The sequence below is a fragment of the Dermacentor silvarum genome, chromosome 2, assembly GCF_013339745.2.
Source record: "Dermacentor silvarum isolate Dsil-2018 chromosome 2, BIME_Dsil_1.4, whole genome shotgun sequence".
Classification (NCBI taxonomy): Eukaryota; Metazoa; Arthropoda; class Arachnida; order Ixodida; family Ixodidae; genus Dermacentor; species Dermacentor silvarum.
Window position 1 is genome coordinate 107,061,348 of NC_051155.1, and position 24,824 is coordinate 107,086,171.

Sequence of the window (24,824 nt, forward strand, 5' to 3'; positions counted from 1 at the left end):
TTATATTGCGCATCAAAAGGACATCAGGAACAGGTGTGGTGACGTAATCACCATCGAGCACATGGAAAGATGATATCAAATCGACGAAAGTCAAGGCTTTAGGTGGCAGGCGGACGAAGGCGGTCGTACTAAAGCAGTCCGGCACGAATATGCGCGAGAAGAGGAAGTTCGAGGCAAAGGGTACCGGCAGAACAGTCGATCAAAGCTGAATGCGCCGTAAGAAACTCGAGTCTGAGATTTAGGTCACGGGGACAATTGGTCAGCACTGTAAAAATAACTGGAACGCGGAGGTCGGCGATACTTGTACGGGAAGTACACATTCCAGTGGCGGCAACTGTGCCGCCACCGGCGTCGCGTACGGCTCGTGTAGTAGCAGGCGTGAGAACCTTCTTCAGTCAACTCATTATGGAAACCTGGGCTCCAGTATCTATTAACGCCGTCCGAGGCACACCGTCGACGCGAACATCAAGTAAGTTCTGCTTCGTTGGGAGCGTCAATAGAAGATTTCGATATGATGAAGATAATGCAGCAATATCAATGCTACTACCCTAAAGTTCTTATAATCGCGGCGATCTTTTGAAATATTGCTTTTTCTAAGTACTGCCCATAGTGTTACATTGATGCATTGTGGTTGAGCTCGACAGATGGCCCAAAGGGCGATGTCCAGGCTTCCTGGACATGCCAGTATGTGCCTGAAGCTTCCCTAATCGATAACTCCACCTAATGCTTTACCACCCTCGACACTTTTCTCCCTGCACCAGAAAGCTATTTTGATACCTTGTCGTTATGCGAGTCGCCCCCTGTTAAGCTATGTTGATTTTCTCTCATTTGCCTATTAATTCTTGCTTTCTGTTTGATTTTCGAGATCAGCCAATGCGTTGACAAGCGGTCTTCGCCTTTATTTTATTTTTCCTTGCAATGCGGCATCTAGACGGGGGTCTTAGGTGATCCTACCACATCTCAATGAGTCAACAGACTGTGTCACTGCTTTCTTCATTTTGTATTCTCGTAGGTTGGCTCGTGGACAGCAGCGGCCGCTTCCGCGCTTGGTGGTCAGAGAGCGCGCGCAGCGTCTACGACAAGCGCACTTACTGCCTCGTCAAGCAGTACGCCGAGCACAGCCTGCTGCCGGTGATCATCTTGCTTGTTCGCTTTCGGCTGGTATATAGGCAATATGTATAGAGTGTAACATCAGGAAGAAGGGCGATAACATTACCATCAGAATCCGCGCATGTAACCGCTGTTTTCCACTAGATCTGTTTGCGTGAAATTTCTCCCAAGGCAAGGTCAACACACCTGCCATAATTTCCAAAACCTGCTTATTGAAGGCTAATTTTTTTGCGACGAACAGCAAGCAGCAAGGAAACAAATCTGCTCTTTTTTGCCTGCACTATTTCATTACGAACGGCCAATACGTTCTGGTCGAATTGGCCTCTACGACTGAGACTTGTGTACTGGGCTAATGTAAAAGCAAGTTTCGACGGGTGCATGGATGTTGGACGAATTTAACCAGTGCTATTGGCGTAGATTTTTTTTTCAACGCTGTTGAGCCTGTACACCTTCTGAGCTATAAATGTCTGCTACAGAAATCGTTATCCATCTTGCGGGCACTTCCTTTTTCTAAGGATTTGTGACGGGCGCTTTTTATATCAAGAACGCTACGTGCAACGCGTTCATAGCGTTTCTGACAGGAAAGCGCCAGGTGCACAGCGCCAAAACGAAGAGAACACATTAATTTTAGAGGATGGCACTTAGTACCGTATGGGTCCAACGTGAAGCCCTAAAGGGAGTTACACTTTCTACGGGTAAATGCAGCCCCCTTGTAAGAGTCGCTTTGCCCTACCGAGGAGCCAGGAACTTCAATCTGTCTTTTGCACTTTTTTCTCTCCTTTCAAAACTGCCCACCACTGCAATCTTAATCCATCAAAAGCAAGTGTAAGCGTGATCATGTTCGTTCAGCGTCACCCTGGCTTCCGACTCGACCCACTCGCGTAGGGCTGATGTAAACTAAACGTTCGTTTCCCATTCTTTACACATGACACACCGGGAACATTTCTTTGGACCTTCTGAAGCTCGTCTTGCAGTTTAGCCAGGATAGAAGTTAAAACCCATGGAGTGCACACCGTTACGTGCAATAAATTGCGCGGTAAACCTTCGATATCGCTTTTTGAGAATGCGAGAGCAAGCAGGCTGGTTAGTCGGTACGCATTCGGCATACAGGCTGTGTTTACCGCTGTCTAAGACCGTGCCGCAAAGAACGATGTCGCTTTGCGCGAGAAGTGCTGTCAACACAACGCGTAACAGAACTATACACAGATGGCGTGTTCTGTGGCCATGTTTGCGATGAGAAAGAAAACAGGGAATTAATTCAAAAAATGCAGAGAGCTCGGCCTGAGGTAATAGCCGACGGTAATAGGCCGACAGTTTTCTACGCCACCCACGTAGTTGTGTATATAGATGGGCGTACAGACTAATTTTGGCGCAGATCTATGGCGACCACTGAAATACGGCATTCGGACTTTACATGCGTTGACGTAAAAGGGATCAGCCTTATGAATCGTCGAGCGTGTCTGCTTTAGTCTGCACTTTAGATGAACTATCGTATACGTTCGCGTATGGTCATCACAGCCGCAATTGAACAGCTCTTTTGGAATTGAACACATGGACTTCTTTTATGAGAGAATGTTGTTAGAGTAACTATACGGAAATGGAGGACAACGTTTGCCAGAAAGCCAGAGGCATACAACGACTCTCAGCAAAAGCGCATACAGAAGTGCAAATATTCATTTTATACCCGCACAAAGACAAAGCCTCGCATAAAGAAACTAAAGCCTTCAACGTGCAGCTCATATTTTATTACAGTCGAATCTCGTTAACCTGACCCCTGCAGGATCGTATTATTTGGTCAAATTATGCAAGAGATCCAATTAATGAAGACAAAATGAACCAGTCAAAATTAACAAACAAAATGAAGCATTTTCTACCCGTTCGCTATGAGCGTCGCACGTGTGCTTTCGTACACGTCGTATTTCTCGCCAATCTAATTTCGGCTCACAAACTTTTCTTGACCTCGATGTACAACGCTGAGGGAGTGCTACGCAATGTCATGCTGAATGGGCAAAGCAGACTGCACAGTGTAGGGGTGCGACAGAACACGGAACACAAGCATGCGAACGGATGGCTTCAAGGACGAAAGGATCATCGGCCACTAAGAGAGAAAAGAAACTGCTTTATGCCTAGGAAAGCAGTAGCGCCGTCTGCTAAAGTTTTTGTATTTTCAGTCTCTCAGAAGCAGCTGCGCGAATGAAGGGGACGATGTTTCGAGTCGAATCATCAGGGGTGAAAGCATGCCGACGCGGCATGCTTTCATGTTTGAACAAAACGATCTTTTCTTTCATAGCAATGTATGGCTTCTAGCCGGGACTTTCTCGTGTCTTTGTTCAAATTGAATGTGTTTGTTCAAAAGTCAAATTAGTCGAGGTAGAGTTAACGGGAGTTGACTGCTGAACTAACTACAGAAGATGAATTGTCCAATTCAGAGGGGCTTTTGCTAACTGTTTGGATGCGGAGAATGTTTCGAGGTCCAATACCTACAACTGCCTTTACGGAATGAAGCCAGTGAGGAGGTATACAAGTGTACAGTGGCAGCCGTTTGTAATTGTGAAATAGACATATAGCCTTCCAGTATAATTAAAACAAGGCGTGTGCGTGCTAAAAGCTAGCAGCCAGAGCCAACACGCCAATATTTAGTTCATTGGTATCACTGATTGACTTAACCTTCAACGACATTGTTGTTGAGCGGCCGAATTTTACTGCGCTGAACGTTACCACCAAAAACAACTTGAAAATACAGCTGCACTGTGTCACGAAACTTGTCTTTTAAGCCCGGTTCAACAGGAGCGACATGTGATTGTCTTCACTGATTCCCTGTAATTTTTGTCCAACAGATGAACACGACTGCCTCGCTGCATGAAAACGTCCTGGACAACGTCGCTGTTCAAGTTGCGCACGCGGTAAGGCTATTTCTCAGAATTACCCATTCATATTTCTTCCTAAATCAGAGTTTCCTAACTCTCCTTTTCATGTATGAGTTGTGAAGAATGTTCCTTTAAATATCGACTCATTGCACGGCAATCAATAGGTGGTTAAGTTCTAAATGTGTAGTGATCTACATGGCACGGAACTGCGCTCGACACTCGAGAACCGTAAAAATAATAAAGGCTATCTTAAGCCCGTGACTGACTCCAATGATAAGCCATACTTCCTGGTAGGTCGACCTTTGCAAAGGCGAAAGACTAAAGCGACGACATACCGATCTCGTAATGCGTTTGGCGCACCCAACTATTGTACCGGCGACGTGTCCCACCTAGATTTCTACAGTGGTCCCTTCCACCGCTTGCACCTTAATATCTGCCTCTTTGTATAACGTCCTCTCGCCCTGTGATTGCTCCGCAGGCTGTTAGCGCTATGGGTACACGGCACTGTTCAGACGGGGCAACAACAAAAACCGACTAGCGCGCGAGAGATAACGGTTCCCAATGACTACTCAGCCCATGCGGCCATCGCGGAATACGGCGCCGATCACGTGAAACGTGTGTCATCTAAGTGTATAAACAGGTGATCTGCAGATGGACGAAGAAAATGGCAGTTTAAACCAAAGGGCAAAACATTGTAAACAATGACACGGTGTAGCCTACGAGGGTGAAACTCCTCGGCAGGTAACATAACAATAGGCGTGGGCGACGTGTTGATGCGATGTCGCACGCAGGGCAACTGCATTTTGCTGTTCAGCATAAACATAACCCTAGCCGCTACCAAATTTGTCCCAACGCTGGCGGGATAAGGAGCACCGCCAGCGGCGTTGCAATTTGTCAACTGAGCGCTCGCATGAATGTGACGTCATTTTGATGTTCTCGACTGAGCATTCATCTGACTATAATTCCGTCAAATAAAACTCCAGAATCTTCGGTGTGCATATTACTCTTCATCGGCTATTTGAACACTTTGGAGATCAATGTAACACATTCAAGAAGGGCCAAAGAATGACCGAACTTCAGTGACGCTTGAGATTTAAAAAAGTGTCGAAACAAATGCAGAAGTATACCTAGTGCACATGAAAGGCATGCGCATGCGTGCAGGTCTACACGAGCATCCTCAAGCACAGCCGACCTCCATTCGTGGGACGCGAGGTACAGTGGCATTTCGGCGACAACAACATGACCGCTGAGCAACTTTTCTTCTATGCTTACGCATCGGTGAGTGCGAGCATGTCGGAGGGTGCGTCGTCTCTCCAAGAATAACTTGGAGACGCACAAATTCTGAAACGTCGGAATCGGATCGAAGACAGAGTAAATCGCCTGGACGGCGAACTTGCAGAGACCATAAATATATTCCCATTTTATGAGGCGTTTGTCCTAACAATAGTGACCCACGTAACCAAATTTCTATCACGATACATGCACTAAAAATTGCGATAACGCGAAGCCACTCACTTTAAAAGCAATAAATAAAAAATAAAGGACGTAATTATAATTTATTGTAACTGCGCATCATTGATGGCATTCTGCAAGCCACTCTTCAAATCTTGAATTGCCTCCTGCAGAAGTGCATATCGACGTCCCGTCACAAAAGCTGACACGTCACCTAATTTCCTTATTTAGTATTCACTGCCATCACGTTGCCTTATAAGTTCCTTCAAATGTTCATGGAATCATAAGCGGCGTCATATGAGAGCGGCGCTGGTTCTTGTAGTTCCTGGACAATGTCCTCACTTTGCTAACTTGTAAATACTTGAGAAGTTCCTTGGATGACACTGCTACGGTGTCAGTCACGGTAAAATACTAGTTCAATGGTAATATCCTGCCACTCCAAGCCCCGCTGGGTGGAGTTTGCTACCTCCGAGGTTGACGCGGCTTCAATATCGGAAATAATTTTTAAGTTAGGCACGTGCCAGCTTTTGCAAAAGGACGCCGATTTGCGCAATAGAAAAGCCACAAGGTCGTTTTGAAATGGAAGGTTGTCATCCACGCAACAGCAGCATCTTAGGGACCCTTCTGCGTTCAGCAGTTGAAGAATCCATCCTGGGCTGAAGATTGAAGCAGAATATTTGCCGTAAACTACTTTACCTACTGATATATGAAGAGAGGGCTCCTGCTTAGCTCACATTGAAGAGTGACTGCGCCTGAAAAGTGGTGGAGCCACGTTCAAGCCCAGAACAGGAAGATATTTCTCTAAATGAGAAGCTTTTTTTTTTTTTGAGGAACCAGTACTGGTTTCTCTGTATGGCTACGTGCTGCTTTCGGGTGGATGGCATCTTTCAACGGAACGTTACGTACGTGTCATACTATGAATGATAAGAAGCGTTATTCTAAGTAAACGCTAACCACTGTCATACTATGCGCTCGCAGAACATGTGCTCGGCGCTCAGCTCGAGAGCGGACTACGAGCGTAGAATGCGAGGACCCATCGCGCCGGCCAGCTTTAGGTGAGTGGTGACCAGCTGTAACTAGTTCCGAGTTGTATTTCTTCCTGACGTACCTGCTTTCGTCCACTCTGGGGCGAGCATCGAAGCTCAACATGGCTCTTCTGACAATGGCCGATGGCCAGATTAACGAAAGTAAAGAATATTTCATCAGTTCTCGATGCTAGCACCCAAATCGATGCTATGTTTCTAGATTATGCTCAATCATTTGATAAGTTACCCCACCAACGCCTATACCTTAAGCTCTCCCAGCTGAACCTGCACCCCGATATTTTAAATTGGACTATTGAATTCCTCACTAATCGATCACAGTCAGTACATGTCAATAATTACACTGCCGCATCCCTCCCAGTAACATCTGGCGTCCCACAAGGTAGCGTTCTAGGCCACCTACTTTTTCTTATTTATATTAACGACCTTCCTCTTCATGTTTTCTCTTAAATCCATGTGTTCGCTGACGATTGTGTTATCTACTGTATAATTACTAACGACTCTGACCACAATGTTTTACAAGATGACCTTAACAAAGTGCAAGACTGGTGCAACGACTAGTTTATGACCCTTAACCCCAATAAATGTAAATTAATGTGCTTCACCCGCCGCTCAGCCCTTATACGTACCGTATAATATTACTAATACCACCTAAGAAAAAGTGGACACATTTAAATACCTCGGCGTCACCCTTTCAAACGACTTAGACTGGTCTGCTCATGTAACGCGCATTACTGCTTCCGCTAACCAAACATTGGGATTCCTAAAACGCCATCTGCGTCATGCACCGCATCACGTTAAACTATTAGCATTCAAGACACTCGCACGTCCGAAGCTTGAATACGCATCCCCCATCTAGTCGTCATATCAAACTTATCGATGCACCCGAAAGAATTCAGAGTCGTGCGGCAAGGTTCATTCATTCATTCATTGTATTCTTATAACACCAGTGTATCACTACGAAAAGCACAGTCTGCTTTAAACACGCTATCATCCCGGCGTCGCATTGATTCGCTAATCCTTTTTAATAAGTTTTATTACAGCTCGCTTCATCACGCACGATATGTGTTGGCCCCTTCCCCTCGCCATTCCCTGCGTACAAGGCACCACTTGCAAGTAACGCATCCACGCAGCGATACTACAACCTTCTCTGCATCTTTATTTTGCCGATCATCGACGACTGGAACGGCCTGCCCCATCACATCGCCGAAATCACCTCTTCATCGACATTTGCTGATAAGCTTAATACTAACATTCTTCATTGAACACATATGTGGTCACTAATTAGAACAATCCACATTTGTAAACCCCACCCCTTATGCAATACCCCCATTGAAGGGTCTTTAAGGAAATAAAAGTGAAGGGATCAGTCTAAACTAACTCGTCTTCAGTGTCCCTTTAACGCGCTGCCGTTCGCATTTGCTATTTAATATACTTTTTTTTTCGTGTGTGTCACAGCCCCTTCTGGTGGCATTATGCGGCTGCAGCTAAAACAAGACAGCGCGTGTGTTGTGGTTATTGGTCACGTCTTTTTGAAGCGATACCTCTTGAATGTATTTTCGTCATTTTATATGGCGGTCTCTTGCCGGTATCACATTTCCTTCCATTTTACTTCCATGCGACTTAGACTGGTCTGCTCATGTAACGCGCATTACTGCTTCCACTAACCAAACATGGAAGTACTATGCACATGGTGTCGTCTTCCGTCAGTGCTCCGGACGCCCGCTCTTGAGCAATGAAGTGAGCTGGGGCTACATGCTCCCTTGAGGTTGACACTTGGATGTTGCCTTCTGACGCTCACTGGACGCGAGGCCTGACAGTCTGCTAGTTGTCTCCAAAGCACTTTCTTGTTGCCCTCGCCGGTTTTCAAACCTTTCCTTCAGGTTTACACTTGTGAACGGTATTTTCTCTGCATTATTTTACGTCTGCTGTTGATATTATGATGTATACTTGGAAGAAGCTAAATATGATAATATTGTTCATGGGTTTTAATGTTCCAAAACAACACTGTGGCTAGGTAAGACGCCGTAGTCGAACGCCAAAAATAATTTTTGATATGTGCTTCTTTAATTAACATGCACCTAACTTAGCGAGGCGTTTTTGCATTGCGCCCCGATGAGAACGCGGCCGCCCCGGACTACAATCGAACTCGGGAGCTCGTACTGAACCGCACGGCACCACAGCCAGCCAGTGAGGCATCGCGCAGGGCTGGGACAAGTCGAGTGGGGAAAAGCGAACCATTTGTATCCTCCCAAGCCTTCATACCAGACCTGCGCCATGTAGCCGTTATGTCGTAGTCGGCATTGTACTCGGGCTGCCGTGATTCTCATCTTTGTTGTCGTCGCCGCCGTCGTCCTTTCCGTCGTCGAAACAGACACCATGCAATATTCTAGATGCCATGCACTTAAAGTATTTCTATTGAAAGGCCCTCTCTTTATAGGGTGCTTCCTTGTCCTGAGTGTGACTGTTCCAAACAACAATTGAAGGGCCTTTGTTCCCTGCCCTGATTTAAGTGATTTGTGATTTCTTGATCTCTCGTTGGCCCAGAGTAGTTGTTTCGAGCTCTGTTCAATCTAGGTGGCAGCACTGCATCGTGGGCTACGCACAGAGGTAATTCGCTCAGCTCTAGGGAGAGAAAGCGTAACGTTCTAGCATCAAGGGGGGAAAAAAACAGGTTTGATGAACTCACAAAAGAAACCCCCTCGAAAGGAATTTCTTGCTTTTTCCTCTTCTCTATTTTTCGTTCTAATTGGCTTTGACATTTACTGGTCCCTACTAGTGCTCACCTCTTGGCACAGGTGCCTCCTACCGTGCGAGGTCTAAGGGCCTCACTTATTTCAGGAATGTCTGGGTTCGCTGCTCATTTCTAGGTGGGAGTCGAAAATAGCACTTAGCTTGCGTGGCGACAGCGCATGGAATAGCGACGGTACCGGAATAGCCTGGCAGTTCGAAGAGTGGCGCGACATCCCGCAGACAAAGGCCTCTAAGTCGAGCCCCTGGATTCATAGTTGCATGCACCACTCATTCTCTTTGGCACATTCTGATGTTTACGCCGAGAGCTACTTGTCAGTTGCGTATAACGCAGATTGTCGACGAATTGGTTTTATTCAAAGGGAAGCTGCGTATTTGGTACGACATCATAACAAAAGCACGTGCTTGAACGATAAGTGGTGCAACCACTGAATTGGTTGTCTGCGCCATACAACCCGAAGATCACTGAGTTGCGTTTTAGCGTTAAGCTCACTAAAGATAATGCGATAACCCCAGGATTCCAGGTCATCGTCTATAGAGTTTATCCACCTTTCGCAATTGCGTTCGATTCCCTTCCGGCTTCACAAGTTTCCGTTGCTTCGTGCGAGCTGTGTCCATTGAGTGCTTTATGGGAACTACGGTTTGCATGCAGGGTGCGAGCAGCTAGTTGCCGAAGCAATAATACACACACTCTTCGGTAGCTACATAGGAATTTAGTACACGCCCAATCCACAGAGCTATTATGCAGTTCTCTGTGCCTCTGATCTCCAAAACATTATAACGGATCACATTCGCCTCCATCGTGACGTCACGGAAATGAGCAAACCTAATTAGATGACTCATTTACAAAAATTATATTTCAGTCAGGCAGCAGTGTATTTCCTTCTGCATTCTCAGCAGATACAATTCAGCAATAGGTGCTCCGACGGCGCGCCCGCGCTGGGGCGAGAGAGCGGCCACTTCGTGTGACCAGAAGTGAGCGCCGCCGCTAGGGGCGCTCACTTCTGGAGGCCTTGTAGGCCGTATTCAGGAGGCCTTGGAGCAGCGGCACAAGAGTGGAATAATTTACGACCTCCGTCAGCATTTAAACACCCATACCTAAACATATGCAATTTTTCGTTATGCAGACGCTCAATCCTGAGCAGGTACAAGGTTTCATGCCACTTACTGTCAAATACCGTCATTTCCAACACGAGAAAGGCGCGTCGTCTGCTCTAGCAGACGGCGCGCTGTGCTTGCCGCTGCTCGCCACATCGGAGTCAATCGGAATGTCGGCAGAAATATAAAGGTACGTTCCTCCAACCAAATAGAGTCGTTTTAAGCATGGCAACTGACATATATGCATCGAAATAAAGCACCTCTACCGCGCGTTGCGCATAAAAGCGCCAGCAAAGCGAGCGAGAAGTCGGCCCCCAGAACAGGTGCTGCCCCTTGCTGGCAGCGGCGTGCGTAGAGTCACACTAAGTGGCCGCGCCTCGCGCCGCCGTCTGATCACCTACCTTCTTACACCGTGGCAAGAAGTATATAAATAATGAAGAGGACAGTTAATACGACAGACGGAAAGCACTATCCTGCGCTGAACTCTCAAATTGAAGCGGGTGACATTACATGAACAGGCAGGAATAAAGCCGGTAGATCCCACGCCTTGTGGGAATCGGTGTTATGCGAAGCAGTGTGCGCTGAGCCTACCAAGTTAACGAAACGACCATGAGAGCACCAAGACATAGGCGGCTGTTTCATGACCCACGTGACACGCATGTTATGACATTCATGTCAAGAGTCCTCAGGAGTCCCTTTAGCTACGTCTAAGAAACCTTAAGGCGAAAGCCTTAGTCATACTCATGACTATGACTTTGACCGTCAACGTTTAGCCTTTTCCTTCACTTAGTACCACATCCGAACCCATTCCTGTGGTTTTCGAGTGTTAATATTTTTTTCTCTGAGTCATTGTCATTTTTGCTTAGTCATGCTCATGACTATGACTTCTGCCATCATCCTTTAGTGTTTCCTTCCCTTAGTACCCAAGTCCGAACACATTCCAGTGGTCTTTGAATGTTAATCTTTTTTCTGTGAGTCATTGTCATTTATGCTGAGTCATGCTGATGACTACGACTTCTACCAGCTTCCTTTAGTGTTCCCTTCACTTAGTGCCCACGTCCGAACCCATTCCAGTGGTCTTTGAGTGTTAATATTTTTTCTGAGTCATTGTCATTTTTGCTGACTCATGCTGATGACTATGACTTTTACCATCATCCTTTAGTGTTCCCTTCACTTAGTATCACGTCCGAACCCGATTCAGTTGTTTTTGAGTGTTTATCTGTCTTCGCTGGGTGATTGTCATTTTAGGCGGCTGTTTCATGACCTACATGAGATGCATGTCATGACATTCATGTCATGACCTATCATTTATGTTCGTCATACACTCTGCTATTATTATGTCAATTTTGGTACATACCAAGTTAACGAAACAACCATGAGAGCACCAAGACGTAGGCGGCTAGATAGATAGATAGATAGATAGATAGATAGATAGATAGATAGATAGATAGATAGATAGATAGATAGATAGATAGATAGATAGATAGATAGATAGATAGATAGATAGATAGATAGATAGATAGATAGATAGATAGATAGATAGATAGACCAACATCAGCAGCAGCAGCCTATATTTATGTCCACTGCAGGACGAAGGCCTCTCCCTGTGATCTCCAATTACCCCTGTCTTGTGCTATAGCTGATTCCAACTTGCGTCTTCAAATTTCCTAACTTCATCACCCCACCTAGTTTTCTGCCGTCCTCGACTGCGCGTCCCTTCTCTTGGCATCCATTACGTAACTCTAATAGTACACCGATTATCCATCCTGCGCATTACATGGCCGAGTTGTAGAAATTATTTGTGAGGCACAATTTATGCGCTTTTGACTTCTTTGTCCGCTCTTAGCCAGCACAAGACTATGCTCCACCTACAAATGCGCAAGAAAGGTCGACATATGGTTCAGCACAAACGTCCTTGTTCGTCGTTCAGAAGCATCCATGTCAGCACTTGCTTCTAAAGAAGCAGCAAGCTGAGCGAAACGTAAATGCTGTTTTTTTTTTCTTTGCTACACACTAGAAGTGTCAAGCTATAATTTGTGTAATACAATGTGAATTCGAGCTGTCTTCAACAACATAGGTCACATGCCACAGGTCGCTCACCATCAGTCCTGTAGTAAAACCTTGAATAAAAAAAATGTCACAGTTTCGCCCTAAGGGCGAAGCAATGAATGCGATAGCAACACAGCAATGTCATACGAAGTAAGGTGAGCGGCCTTGGTAGCAATATGAATTGTAGTAAACATGAGCTGATTAAGTAAGCAGGTGTGCTGCGGCGTAAGTAGACCGACATGAAGAGAAACTCGATGACCACGAGAAGGCGCGTGTGAAACGGTGGTGTTGATGAGAAGCGCTTACCGTGGGCAGCGCGTGCGAAGGGACGTACCTGTAGTGCTGCACTGCCGATCTGGGCAGCATTGCATGTGTAGCGTGCGTTGGAAAATGTGGCCCGACTATTACTAACTGAATGAACAAGCGTGGTGTGAGCGCGCACAAACAAACATGAATAGATCACACTGAATGACTGCAGTCAACGACTGTCAAAACGCTGGCAGCGAGCGTATGTACGTGCGGTCTATCGCTTCAACGGAAACTGAGCGGCGAATGCAAGGAGCATAAAGGTCAGAGCCGTGTGGAGATAAGAGACGGTGCGGTCGAACGAACGACGAGCGCGGTTGTTGGCAGCGTAGAAGTGCGCCCCCCCCCCCCCCCCCCCGCTCCCTCCGGCGCTGGCTTCCCGCTTCCTTGCTTGCGCGTGGGAGAGATAAGAGACTGTGCGGACGAGCGACGAGCGCGGTTGGTGGCAGAGAAGTGCCCCCCCCCCCCCCTGCTCCCTCGGCCGCTGGCTTTCCGCTTCCTTGCTTGCGCGTGGGAGATTGAGTGCGTTCGCTCTCCGTGATAGCGCGCGTCCCCGCACGCTTCCGCTGGGGCATACGGCGCGCGGCGAAGATTTTATCTATACGGAACCTCACGGCGACGGCGACGGCGACGACGACGCCGACGGCAGAAATCCGGTTGAATTGTCCATATAATTGGTATCGCAAAAGTCTTTTCTTTGCACGAAACAAGCGTTGCGAGGTGTCTGGAATAGTATTTAAACAGTCCACGTCGACTTAATATTTGCCTTTAGTGTCTTGTACCCACTCCTGCTATGTCTCGAAGTAGAGACAGCAGTATTTGTAAATAAAAAAGAAATAGTGTCCCTTTAGGTACCGCCAACCTACCCTCCTCCTCCGCGCCTCTCCCTCGCTCACCTCCTCAGCTTCGGGCGTCAAACGTAACTACGTAGCCCCAGCTTCTGCTATTAAGCGCAAGAGACTTCACTGCTGCGCGGAGGTGCCAGCGTGCAGCAAGCAAAAATTCATGAACCGGAAATCCCGGAAGCGAAACTACCGGAAACGGAAACTCCGGAAGCGGAAATTGCGGAAGCGGAACTGGTGTGAGTGACGAATCAGGAAACGCTTCCCGTCATCGTTCCAGTCCTCGAACATTTCCTCGGCGCCTAGTCCGGCCCTGGCACAGGAACGCTCGAGGGTCACCACTGCCTACAGGCAACAGGGCCTCCCTGCTGCCACTCTCACCGACCTGCTGTTCCCGTCCCGCCCCCGCCTTCTTTCACTACATAGCTTGGTGGAGTTTGTGGAGGTGAGCGGGATAGCTGCATACCACTGAGAGCACCTGCCCTTGCCGGTCCCTGCCTTCTCGATCTGCGGCCTACTCCACGAGCGGCCTACTCCTGCGGCCTACTCCAAACCACCTTCTTCTTTAACTGTCACTCTCCCCTTCCCGAAGACGCTGCACCGTGGTCCCAGATGGGCCGCAGAAATAAGCGTTCTTTCCTTTAATAATCCCCATGTATATCAAAGGTTGTCACTACTTGGCAAAAGTGGCGGTGGCGAGTGCATGGAGGGGTTTTACCTAGCGCAATCGCTTTAACTATTTCAAAGAAAGTTGTCGCCTTTTAAAGGGCCACGACCACAAATACTCGACCTTGAATTAGGCATTGCGTGTTAAACCGCACATGTCCCACAGCAAGCTGGCAAACTTTGAGCGACGGTGTGGTAGGAAACTAGTATTCGACTTTTTTTTATATATAACACTTGAAATGCGCAGAAGACCGGTAACACTGACAGTTGTCGAAATGAATTGCGTTCTGCGCAGCGTACGGGTAATTACTTTTTCGCACGCGCGTCTCGGCGGTCAGCCCGACATTATTTCCTCGGGCTTTCTTGGTTTGTGCTGTTTTTATCACTCTAGCGAAAGAACTGAGGACACCCTGCAATGGCGACGCCGTTGTTGCGCCGTTGTGTGCCAGATCGTGCGGAACAAGGGGAGTCCGGCATGGCACGCACGTGGTTTCGGAGCAAACGACACTGCGGCAGTCCCCTCACTTCATGGCGCTACACCATGCCAAAATGGTGATGGTTGTCGGTGGGAAGAGATTGGAGGCGACGGTCTCAAATTGAGATTTCGAGTTATAATATGCGCCGAGAATCCACTTTCTCTTATGTCTAACCATATTGGCCCCTCTACTTTCAGTTGCAGCGTTAAATGAGAATTGCTAAATGACCATATCACGGGCCTTTAAATGAAATTGTAATTATAGGGGCCGTTGGGAGCATATGCTATTTTAATTTATCCTCTGCAATTTTTGCCGTTCACGTTATTCTGACCAAAAAATGTTTTAATGAATTATTACGGCAATACAGTCCGGTTCACAAGTTCGAACTGCATTTGTAAATTTTTTTGTGGACTTATAAACATGACACTCCATTTGTCTGAAAGCTCTAAAATTTATATTTTTGTTGTTGTTTTTTCAGAAGCTCTGAATACTTTGGAGGCTTATCGTTTTAGAAAAATAAAGCGCTATCTAAATGTGGCCCGTGTAAAACAGTTATATCTTCCATTAAAACGTCAGTTTACACAATCCTTTTTGTCAAATGTTGCTTTGAGTGCAAGTAAATGTTTCCCTAGCAGCAGTGGCGTAGCCAGAAATTTTGTTCGGGGGGGGGGGGGGGGGGGGGGGCTCACCTTGCAGCGCGGCCTCGTCCTTATATAATTTGTCGAGGGATCAAATATATGAATAATAACTGCATTGCCAATGCCATTGTATATTAGATGCTGCAAACGAATTATTGAACGCTACGCACTGTCATGACAAGTACAATATTTATTTTTGCGTTAAAGAATATTGACACGTATACATGTTTATCTTTCACCGGTGGCCGCTTTCCACCGGCTAACAAATGTTAAACGTTATCGCTCGGCGCAGGACGCGCCTGTATCGGAAGTTTCTAGAACGTTATCGATGCTTCTTTTCGTTGCCTGTTTTCACCGACGCTTATGTTATCTGATTGTGTGACCGACGCGAATTGTCTAGAACTTTCTGGAAGACACGCGGGCATCAGGGATTCATTTGGAACCTTCGATGACTCAGGTATAAAAGCCGACGCGTCTCGCCGCTGATCAGATTTTCGACGACCGCCGACTGTGTTCGCCGCTATCGTTGTGCATTGAGTGTAGCTTGCTTTTGTGGGCACAGGTTCGCCCAATAAACAACCAGTTTCGTCACACACAGTTTTACGACTGTTTTCTTTACCGTCACTACTACGTGACATCTGGTGGAGATGCTAGTGCGTTCATGCAGCGAACGCCCCCGCAAAGCCGTGATCCAAGCCCGAAACCAGAGGACAGCGCCAACGTCGCCAAGGACCAGCGAGCTAGCCGTAGGCAGCAAGGTCTTCTGCCGGAGTACGGCCCTCTTCCCGAGAAGACCACAGCGACCAAGAGGACAAAAGTCACCACCTCGGCAGCAGCTACCATGACAGCCCTTGCGCCAACATCTGCAATCGTGATGCACCAACCCAGGGAGCCGTCGACTTTCCGCGGATCACCCCGAAAGCTGGCTGGAGGCATACGACCGGGTCGCTACGTTCAACAAGTGGGACTGCGACGACAAGCTGCGCCATGTTTACTTCTCGCTTGAAGACGGCGCCAGAACCTGGTTCGAGAATAGGGAGCGTGCACTAACAACCTGGGACCTGTTCCGAGCCGCATTCCTGGACACCTTCACGAGCGTCGTCCGTAAAGAAAGAGCTGCAGCCTTGTTGGAAAACCGTGTACAGCTCCCGAATGAGAGCATCGATGATGATAAGTGGTTCTTGAGGGAAAGGGAAAGGTTGGTGCCGAAGATAGCGCCAACCTTTCCCTTTCCCTCAAGAACCACTTATCATCAGAGCATCGGTATGTACAGCGGTGAGCACTGTTAGGGTGAACACGCGAGCGCGTGGCCGACGGCACTGTCAGCGCCCCGTTACGGTCATCACTGGAAACATTGCGCATGCGCATCACGCCTTCCGCGAAATAATTGTTCCACCGCGCGCATGACGTCATGAATGCACTTGTTCGTCGTCTGCTAGCCGCATTTTTGTTTTCTAAGCCCATGCATCCTGCATTTTAAGATTTCTTTAAACATCTGTGCTTGAACAGAACAAGACAAAAAAACTTGTATATCTATGGGGGCGTGTCTATTCGTTCCCTTCAAAGTTGTTGTGCATGCAACGCCGTATATAAAACAACCAAACATCTTTCGCAGCCGTTCATTCTGTCGCCTGATCGTATTATGGCTAGGGTTCCCGATGATGAACGGCGCTCAATTGTCGATCTTTCCGTGAAAGGTTATTCCCAGCGGTATATTGGCGCTTTAGTTAATAGGCCCCTGAAGACTGTGAACAGGATAATTCAAGCCTACAAGTATGAAGGTCGCATTCAGGATGCACCCCGCGCGCCCCGCCCTAAAGCTACCACAGACGATGAAGACGCCCTCATAGTTGCAGCTGCTGTTCGTAACCCTTTCTTGCCAGCCGCAGCAATGCGCGAGGACTTGGATTTGGACGTTTCGGACACCACTGTTCGACGTCGCCTGCGTACTGCGGGCCTTCGCAGTCGCGTCGCAGCGCAGAAGCCACTACTAACGGCGGCAAACAAGGACGCACGACGGCAGTTCGCTGAGCTGCACGAAGCATGGACATCAGAAGAGTGGGGTCGCGTCATCTTTTCGGATGAGTCGACGTTTTCGACGCGACAAGACCAAAGATTGCGTGTTTGGAGACTACCAGGCACACGGTGAGGCAAACTTCCTGCTTTGAAAAGCAATTGTTTTAGTTAACGTCACAATGCCACGCAGGAACGACCCGGACAACGTGCAAGGTGTTTCTGCCAGTGGGAGATCGAGTGTGAACGTGTGGGGTGCTGTTTCAAGATATGGTTTAGGGCCCCTGCAACGTATACGTGGACACTTATCGTCGGAACAATACTGCAACATTTTGAATAATGTGCTGTTGCCATATGCGAGCAGTTTATTCCCAGACGGTGATTACCTGTTCCAACAGGACCGGTCACCGATACACACGGCGCGGGCTGTCAAGGAGTTCCAGCGGAGCAGCACATGCAGCTACTGGAATGGCCTCCGAAAGGAGCGGACCTCAATGTGATAGAAAACGTGTGGGGCCGTCTGAAAGCTTCTTTGGCAAGGAAGCCCCTTTATTCCGCGACTTCGGACCAGTTGTGGGCGCAAGTCAGCAACGAGTGGGAAAGGCTGAAAGCCGAGCGGGAATATGTTCGATCACTTTACGACTCGTTACCGTCCAGAATAGCTGCAGTCGTTGCTGTAAGTGGTCACATGACTCGCTATTAGATTTGCTCATGTTTTTATATTTGTTCTCATGGTCTTGTTTAACTTGAATTGCAAAAGTGCAATTTTCTTGAATAAAAAGTTTAATAATTATCCCTCTTACACTCACTTTTTTCCTTCACGCGCCAATCTTCAATCCAGATGGACCTTGAAATGCAGAAGGTATCAGCTCAGCGAACAAAAAATGCGGCTAGCAGACGACAAACAAGCGTATCGATGACGTGATGCGCGCGGTGGAAAGAGTGTTTCGCAAAGCACATGCTGCGCATGTGCAATGTTTCCAACGATGGCTGTTACGCGGCGCTGATAGTGCCGTCGGCCACGCGCTCGCGTGTTCACCCTAACAGTGCTCACCGCTGTACACTGAAGAAATGACTCGATTATTCCGGCACGCCGGCCCCGCTATGCCAGAAGACAAGAAAGTTCGCTTGCTCATGCGGGGAGTTAAGCAGGAGCTATTCGCCGGACTGGTGCGGAATCCACCAACGAGTCCAAGACTTTCTCTCGGAGGCTACGACGATCGAGAAAGCACTGGACATGCGCAACCGGCAATACAATCGCCGTTCGATGCCACAGTACACCGAAGTCCAAGGACTCTCCCACGACCTACGAGACACCATCAGGGCGATAGTACGCGAAGAGCTGCAGAAGTTGCTACCGTCGTCGCAGCCTCAAGTTGCTTCCATCGCCGATATCGTGCGGGAGGAAATCCAGCAATCGTTAGGACTTCCCGAATCGCCGCAACCCGAGCCGGAAGCGATGACCTACGCCGCCGTCGCCCGTCGTCAAGGCCCCCCTCCGCGCTCGCGCCAGAGCCCCGTAACGCCGCAGTTCCGTCGTCCACCGCCGCCGCCGCCAGCACGCCCGCCCGTCGCCCAGCGCAGTTACCAAAGGAAGACGGACATTTGGCGCGCCCCCGACTACCGCCCGCTCTGCTATCACTGCGGGGACGCCGGCCATGTCTACCGCGAGATGGGCCTACGAGGGTTCGCCGTCAACGCGCCGCGTCCAGTGCGGGGTGAACGACCGCGCGACATCGCCGACTACCTCGCCGGAGCCCAGTGGCAACCACGACGACCCTCACGCTCGCCGTCACCGGGCCGCTACACCTCGCCGCATCGCCGTCAGTGCACCGGTCCCACCCGGGGCCGATCTTCCAGCCCTTACCCGGGAAACTAAAGGCAGCAACCGATGGAGGTGCGGTTGCTGTACGACGCAATGCCGAAGATCCTCCGCCGACGACGACGATTCACGAATCATCACGACGAGATATCAGCACGCCGCCTAGCAACAGCCTTGACAGCACTTCGCCGCCGCAAGAAGACCGGCCGACGCGACGTTGCAGCAGCGGAGCAAGCCGACGCAGCCGTGATCCGACGCCACGACTTAACCGTAATGCTAGACGACGGTCTACCGACTTAGACGTGCTCATCGATGGTCATAACGTCAGCGCTCTCGTCGACACTGGCGCCGACTATTCCGTCTTCAGTGGCGCGTTCGCCGCCAAGTTAAAGAAGGTGAAGACGGCCTGGTAAGGACCCGATATCCGGACAGCGGGAGGCCACCTAATAACGCCGGCTGGAAATCTGCACAGCGCGAGTCACGGTAAACAACCGCACTTACCCGGCGAGCTTCGTAATACTGCAGCACTGCTCCAGGGATGTCATCCTAGGCATGGACTTTCTAAACCAACACTGTGCAGTCATCGACTTAAGGTCCAAGTCGATAACGCTTTCAACGTACAACGCGATACCACTGGATACAAGCATAAGTTGCCATGCCTTGAATGTGCTTGAAGAACAAGTCACCGTTCCGCCTCGCTCCAGCGTAATGATTTCCGTCGGTACCGAAGTGCCTGCAGACATGGAGGGTATCAACGAGGGCGATCATCACTTACTGCTCGACCGTGAAATTTTCGTCGCTAGAGGCATAGCTGAGCTACGTGCAGGGAAAGCAAGGGTGATGCTCACGAACTTCAGCCCCGAATACAAGCACATTAACAAAGGCACCACGGTTGCCAACATCGAAGAAATAGTACAAGCCAGCAGTGCTTTCGCCTTCACGGATTCCAGTGCACCTGCAACGACGACTATAATACCTGAACCAACTTTCGACGTCAATCAGAACCTTCCCAGGCATAACAAAGAACAACTAAAAGCTCTGCTGCTGCAATACAAGGACTGCTTCTCGTCGTCGTCAAAAGTTCGACAAACCCCTGTCGCCAAGCACCGCATCATAACCGACGAAAATGTCCGCCCACCGGTGGAAAGCGGCCACCGGTGAAAGATAAACATGTATACGTGTCAATATATTCCTATGTCCCCAAAATTGTGGCTGAAATAACTGATATCAATGCTTCCGCGTTTTTGTGTCTATTTATTAAGTAAAGAACATATCACGCGAACTTTCAACCTATATCAGTTCGCAACCAGCAAATCAGTGCATGCAGCTCATATGAAAAACGTAAAGGCCATGAAATTAACAAGTTGAGGGCAAATATTTTGATGAATCTATGTTATTCAAGAACCTTGTTTACATTTTTGTACATATGCAACGGCCAATGATGCTGTCCTTCATTGCAATGGATTGCGCAGGATCAGCTCTTACCGGTCGTGTATTGTGAGTAATTGCACTGAAATTATAGTCGCAACACTGGGTACATATAAAAAGCACGATTTCTGTAAAATATACATTAGAAGTGCGAAGATAGAGTGGAATATACAAATGCGAAGGTACAACTTGATAAAGGGCCAAGAAAGTGTCGCTGGAAACAAAGTTCACAGCTTGTATACACAAAATCTCGCAACAAGATATTTAAATACACGTATAAGTATCCAATAAATCTGCGTATCTAAGCAAACGTCACTGTATATAGTGCGTCAAACAAGACAAATAAACATGTTGCGCAGTCACGGATAGTAAACTTTACGCATAGAAAGACAGACGATCCAGGCAAGAACAAAACTATGATCGCAGAAATCGTGATATGTACTCGGACCATCCTGCTCTATATGGGTAGAATAATAGAGGAAGATGCAGAAATCAGTACGAAAATCTGTATTTTAACTGCCTGCACGGCAACAGTTATTCTGCGCCCAAAATTAGCGAAGGGTATTGCTTCGTTTCAAAAAATAAGTAAAAGCAGGTAGCTAAAAAGGAAAGATAAGGACGAATGAAAGCCACACATGATTCGGCAAGTTGAACTACCCAATATCCGAGTGTGTTTGTTGGGAAACGCTGCGTGGGCCGGGCTTTCAGTGAGCAATGTCGGTCAAAATCGGTTATTATAGTCCTCGTAATTTTCGTATTCGCATGGTAATTTTAATCATGATGCTAACTGTTTCAATAAATGGTGAAATTTTCTGCGGTTTTAAAAGCTAATGAACAGTCATACGTTTTCATAATTACGAGTTTATGAACATGAAGGAACAGAGCTTTTTACTTACATTGATTTTTGCTGCTTCGCTATCTAAAGGACAAACTTCACTCGGCGGGGAAGTTTAGCAATGACTTCGCACACATTGATGCCGACGTTTCTGTGGGCGTATAGAAGCACCAGCCTAACCATGCGTTCCTCAGACATTGTAGAGCGCAAGTAGTTTTTTTAGTAATCTCATGTTTGAAAATATTATGTCTGCGCTGGCAGTTGTCACTGGAAGGGCAACTAGAATCTTCAGCAGTTTTTACACATTAACATAGAACCTGCAGACGCAATGAGAGAGGGCATCTATTCCGGTGCTAAAACCTAAAATAATTTCTTCGATGTCATTGGCATCCTTGTTTAGGTACCTTGAACAAACAGTAAGCTGTTCGATTCCAGCAATATACGTCGTTTTGTCAGCAAGTATACGGAGAAGCAGCCTGCAGTGTTTACTTTTGCATCTAGGCTTTCTGTGATAATTTCACCACCACAAATTTCTATAATTTGATCTTGTACATCTGGGCTTAAATGCGAGGCATTACTGGGGAACTTTCCAAATGGTTCTTCAGATATGTATCGCCACAATGAGCTCGCATGCGAAGACGCGCTCTGAAAATAACAGTACTTTCAGCAGGGGCTTTGCTTAAATCCACAGGACCACTGTCGCTATGGCCACGGAGAGCCAGACCATGTCGCCCCCCAAAAAAGAATTGTCTCAATAAAAGACCGTTAACTTTCTTCTGTTTTCTCTTATTTTACTTTGCATGCCCTGATCCAACTGATCGATCACATTGGGCGCGCTTCCTGAAAACGTTTGGAGAAAATTATCAGCTGCTAGCTGACAGTCACGGTGACATTTAGTATTTTCGTGTGTGTGGAAGATTGCGAGCACGTGCTTCCATTTCTGGGACGGCTTGAACACGAGGGCTCCAGTGCACGCATGTTGGGCCAAGTTTATAAGAACATTAAACCCATAAAGTTCCACAATTTTGAAAATCTAAAGCACGCCTTCGAAAATGGCAGCGCTCCTTTCGAGTCAAGACTTTATGAGAAGTTTATACCCATAAAGTTTAGGAATTGAAATCCATGCATACCATAGATTCCGGGACCGCTGCGAGATGCCGCAACGCGCCCGCTCGCTATTGAAAAGCCATGGAAACTTTGTGCTCGGATGGGGCTCCTGGTGTTACGTGACTCCAGGTGCATGGGCGTTGCCACGAAATCCAGCCCGAGTTCGCAAATTTCGCGCCGAAATGTCTTTTCGAGTGTCAAAAAGACATTGTAGACAAAATCCAGAATGATTTCCGGCGCTGGTGGTTGTTTTGGTCGGCGGTGCGTGACAGCACGAATAACTTTCGGGGGGGGGGGGGGGGGGGTCGGCGGTGCGTGACAGCACGAATAACTTTCCCCATCAGCCCCCCCCCCCCCCCCCCCCCCCCCCCCCTGGCTGCGCGCCTGCCTAGCAGCGTTCAACACTGCACGTACATTACTGGCAATGATATAGAGCGTGTACTTAGATTTAGGTGCACGTTAAAGAACCCCAGGTGGTCCAAATTTCCGGAGTCCCCCACTGCGGCGTGCCTCATAATCATATCGTGGTTTTGGCACGTACAAACCCATAATTTAATCTAATTTAATTTTAGAGCAATGGCGCCCATGACATGACATGACACTCGATTTGCCTGAAAGTTTTTTTTTTTCTCTTAGGAAACCCATATGGTAAATGCTTATATGGTCCTGAAAACGGTGGAGGCTTATAATTTCAGAAAAATAAAGCACCATAAAAGTGGTGCTGATGAAAAACAGTGATATCTTCCATTAAAATCTCAGTTGACGCAAGCCTTTTCTGTTTGTCAAATGTTGCTTTGAGTGCAAGTAAATGTTTCCCTAACAGCTGCGCGTACATTTTTATGATCATATTGCATTACAATAATATTTATGTATAAGTAACTGACTGCAGAGTAAATGTTCTGGTCGATGAGGCCTCCTGTGTTGGCCTCACTCCCTTTTCATCTTCTTTCCTGCCTGTTAAATTTAACTGGTGAATCCAAAGGGCGAAGCTTTAACTCTGTTATTGCTGTTTTCACTAGGATTGATCTGTTTCCAATCTACTTCCAATGCTCGAAAAATGTAGACTTCGAATATGGAATAAGATTTCTAGATTCATTTTTTTTTTTTGCTTTTCAAATTAACGCAAACAAAATACTGCAGGAAGAACGATTTATTTTCTTCAGCCCGCAAAAAGTTCTAATAAGTTTGTATTACTGGGCAGTCTGAAAATGCGCAACGAAGTTAAACGTTTCATGCATTTCCGGCGCTTTAAAAAAATAGGAAAACGTAAGAGAAGAGCAAAGACGAAAGGTCAGGTAGGGCGCTGATAGCTGTCCTGTCCAGCGTCCTACCTGTCCTTTCTTCCTTCCTCTTCTCTTAATTTTTCCTGTGTTTTAGCGCTGGAAATGCATGAAATGTTCATATTCCAACTATGCCAGCTGTCATCTTTAACAAAGCTAAAAGCTGAAGCAGTCGGTGGGCTCCATGCAAAGGGACCTTGCTGTGGCTGCAGGCTTCTATGATCGTAGTAACCCAGTGTATTTGGCTATGATATGATCGCATACTTCTAAGTGTATGCGAGCGGTGTACGAAATGTTGAATGTTTGCACACCCCTAATTTTGCAAAACGAGCGATGAACACTGCACAGAAAATAAATCTTAGCTTCACTTACGGAATATCTCCAAGTACAACAGCTGCGGATTTACCTGTAACTGCACCCCCTCCGTAGAACCCCATTCTCTTTCCCTTCGTCCCCAGATGGTAACTACCAAGAGGCAGTTGTACTCTGTAAATAGTTTACGTGCCATTTCGCAGGGTCAACATACCGCTACGGAACCTGCGTGCATTCGCCGAGACCTTCGAATGTGATGAAAAGGCCAAGATGAACCCGGAGAGAAGGTGCATCATCTGGTGACTGGTCGGGCTCATTGTGGCACGCGCCTCACTCTATGACGCCGAGAGTCACCGTTAGGCTCAGGGTGTCCACTTTTCCGAAGAATGACCTTTTTTTTTACTTCTGACTCTAACCAAACAATAAAATACCTTATGTGCTTAACCGCTTTGCTGCCGAGTACGTGGAACTAGGGTTGAACCGGATTGACGCTGACGCAGCGGGCCTTCTTGGTGAGGGCGGTGATCTGAGAAACAGCGCATGCAGGAAAAAAAATTACGGTAGAACTCATCTCAGGATGACTGTCGACATGCATTGTGAATAGTATTCGATTAATGCAGCTACAGACCGTGTTCCTGAAATTGTTTATTTAACACGTCTAGTGGCCTTTCTGGGGCTTTCGTTATACTTTGGCTGTATATGCCACATACTCCGATATCGTGTGGCACT

At 47.6% G+C, this 24,824-nt stretch overlaps 1 protein-coding gene across 1 annotated transcript; it reads left to right on the forward strand.

The window, feature by feature from the left end:
* The first annotated feature begins 405 nt into the window (after positions 1-405).
* LOC125943501 (neprilysin-2-like) lies at positions 406-24,487 on the forward strand. The gene is made up of 5 exons (XM_049662848.1): positions 406-469; positions 1,013-1,131; positions 3,948-4,013; positions 5,139-5,255; positions 24,299-24,487. The coding sequence occupies exons 1-5, from the start codon at positions 406-408 to the stop codon at positions 24,350-24,352; spliced, it is 420 nt and encodes a 139-aa protein (XP_049518805.1). The 3' UTR covers positions 24,353-24,487.
* Positions 24,488-24,824: the final 337 nt, after the last annotated feature.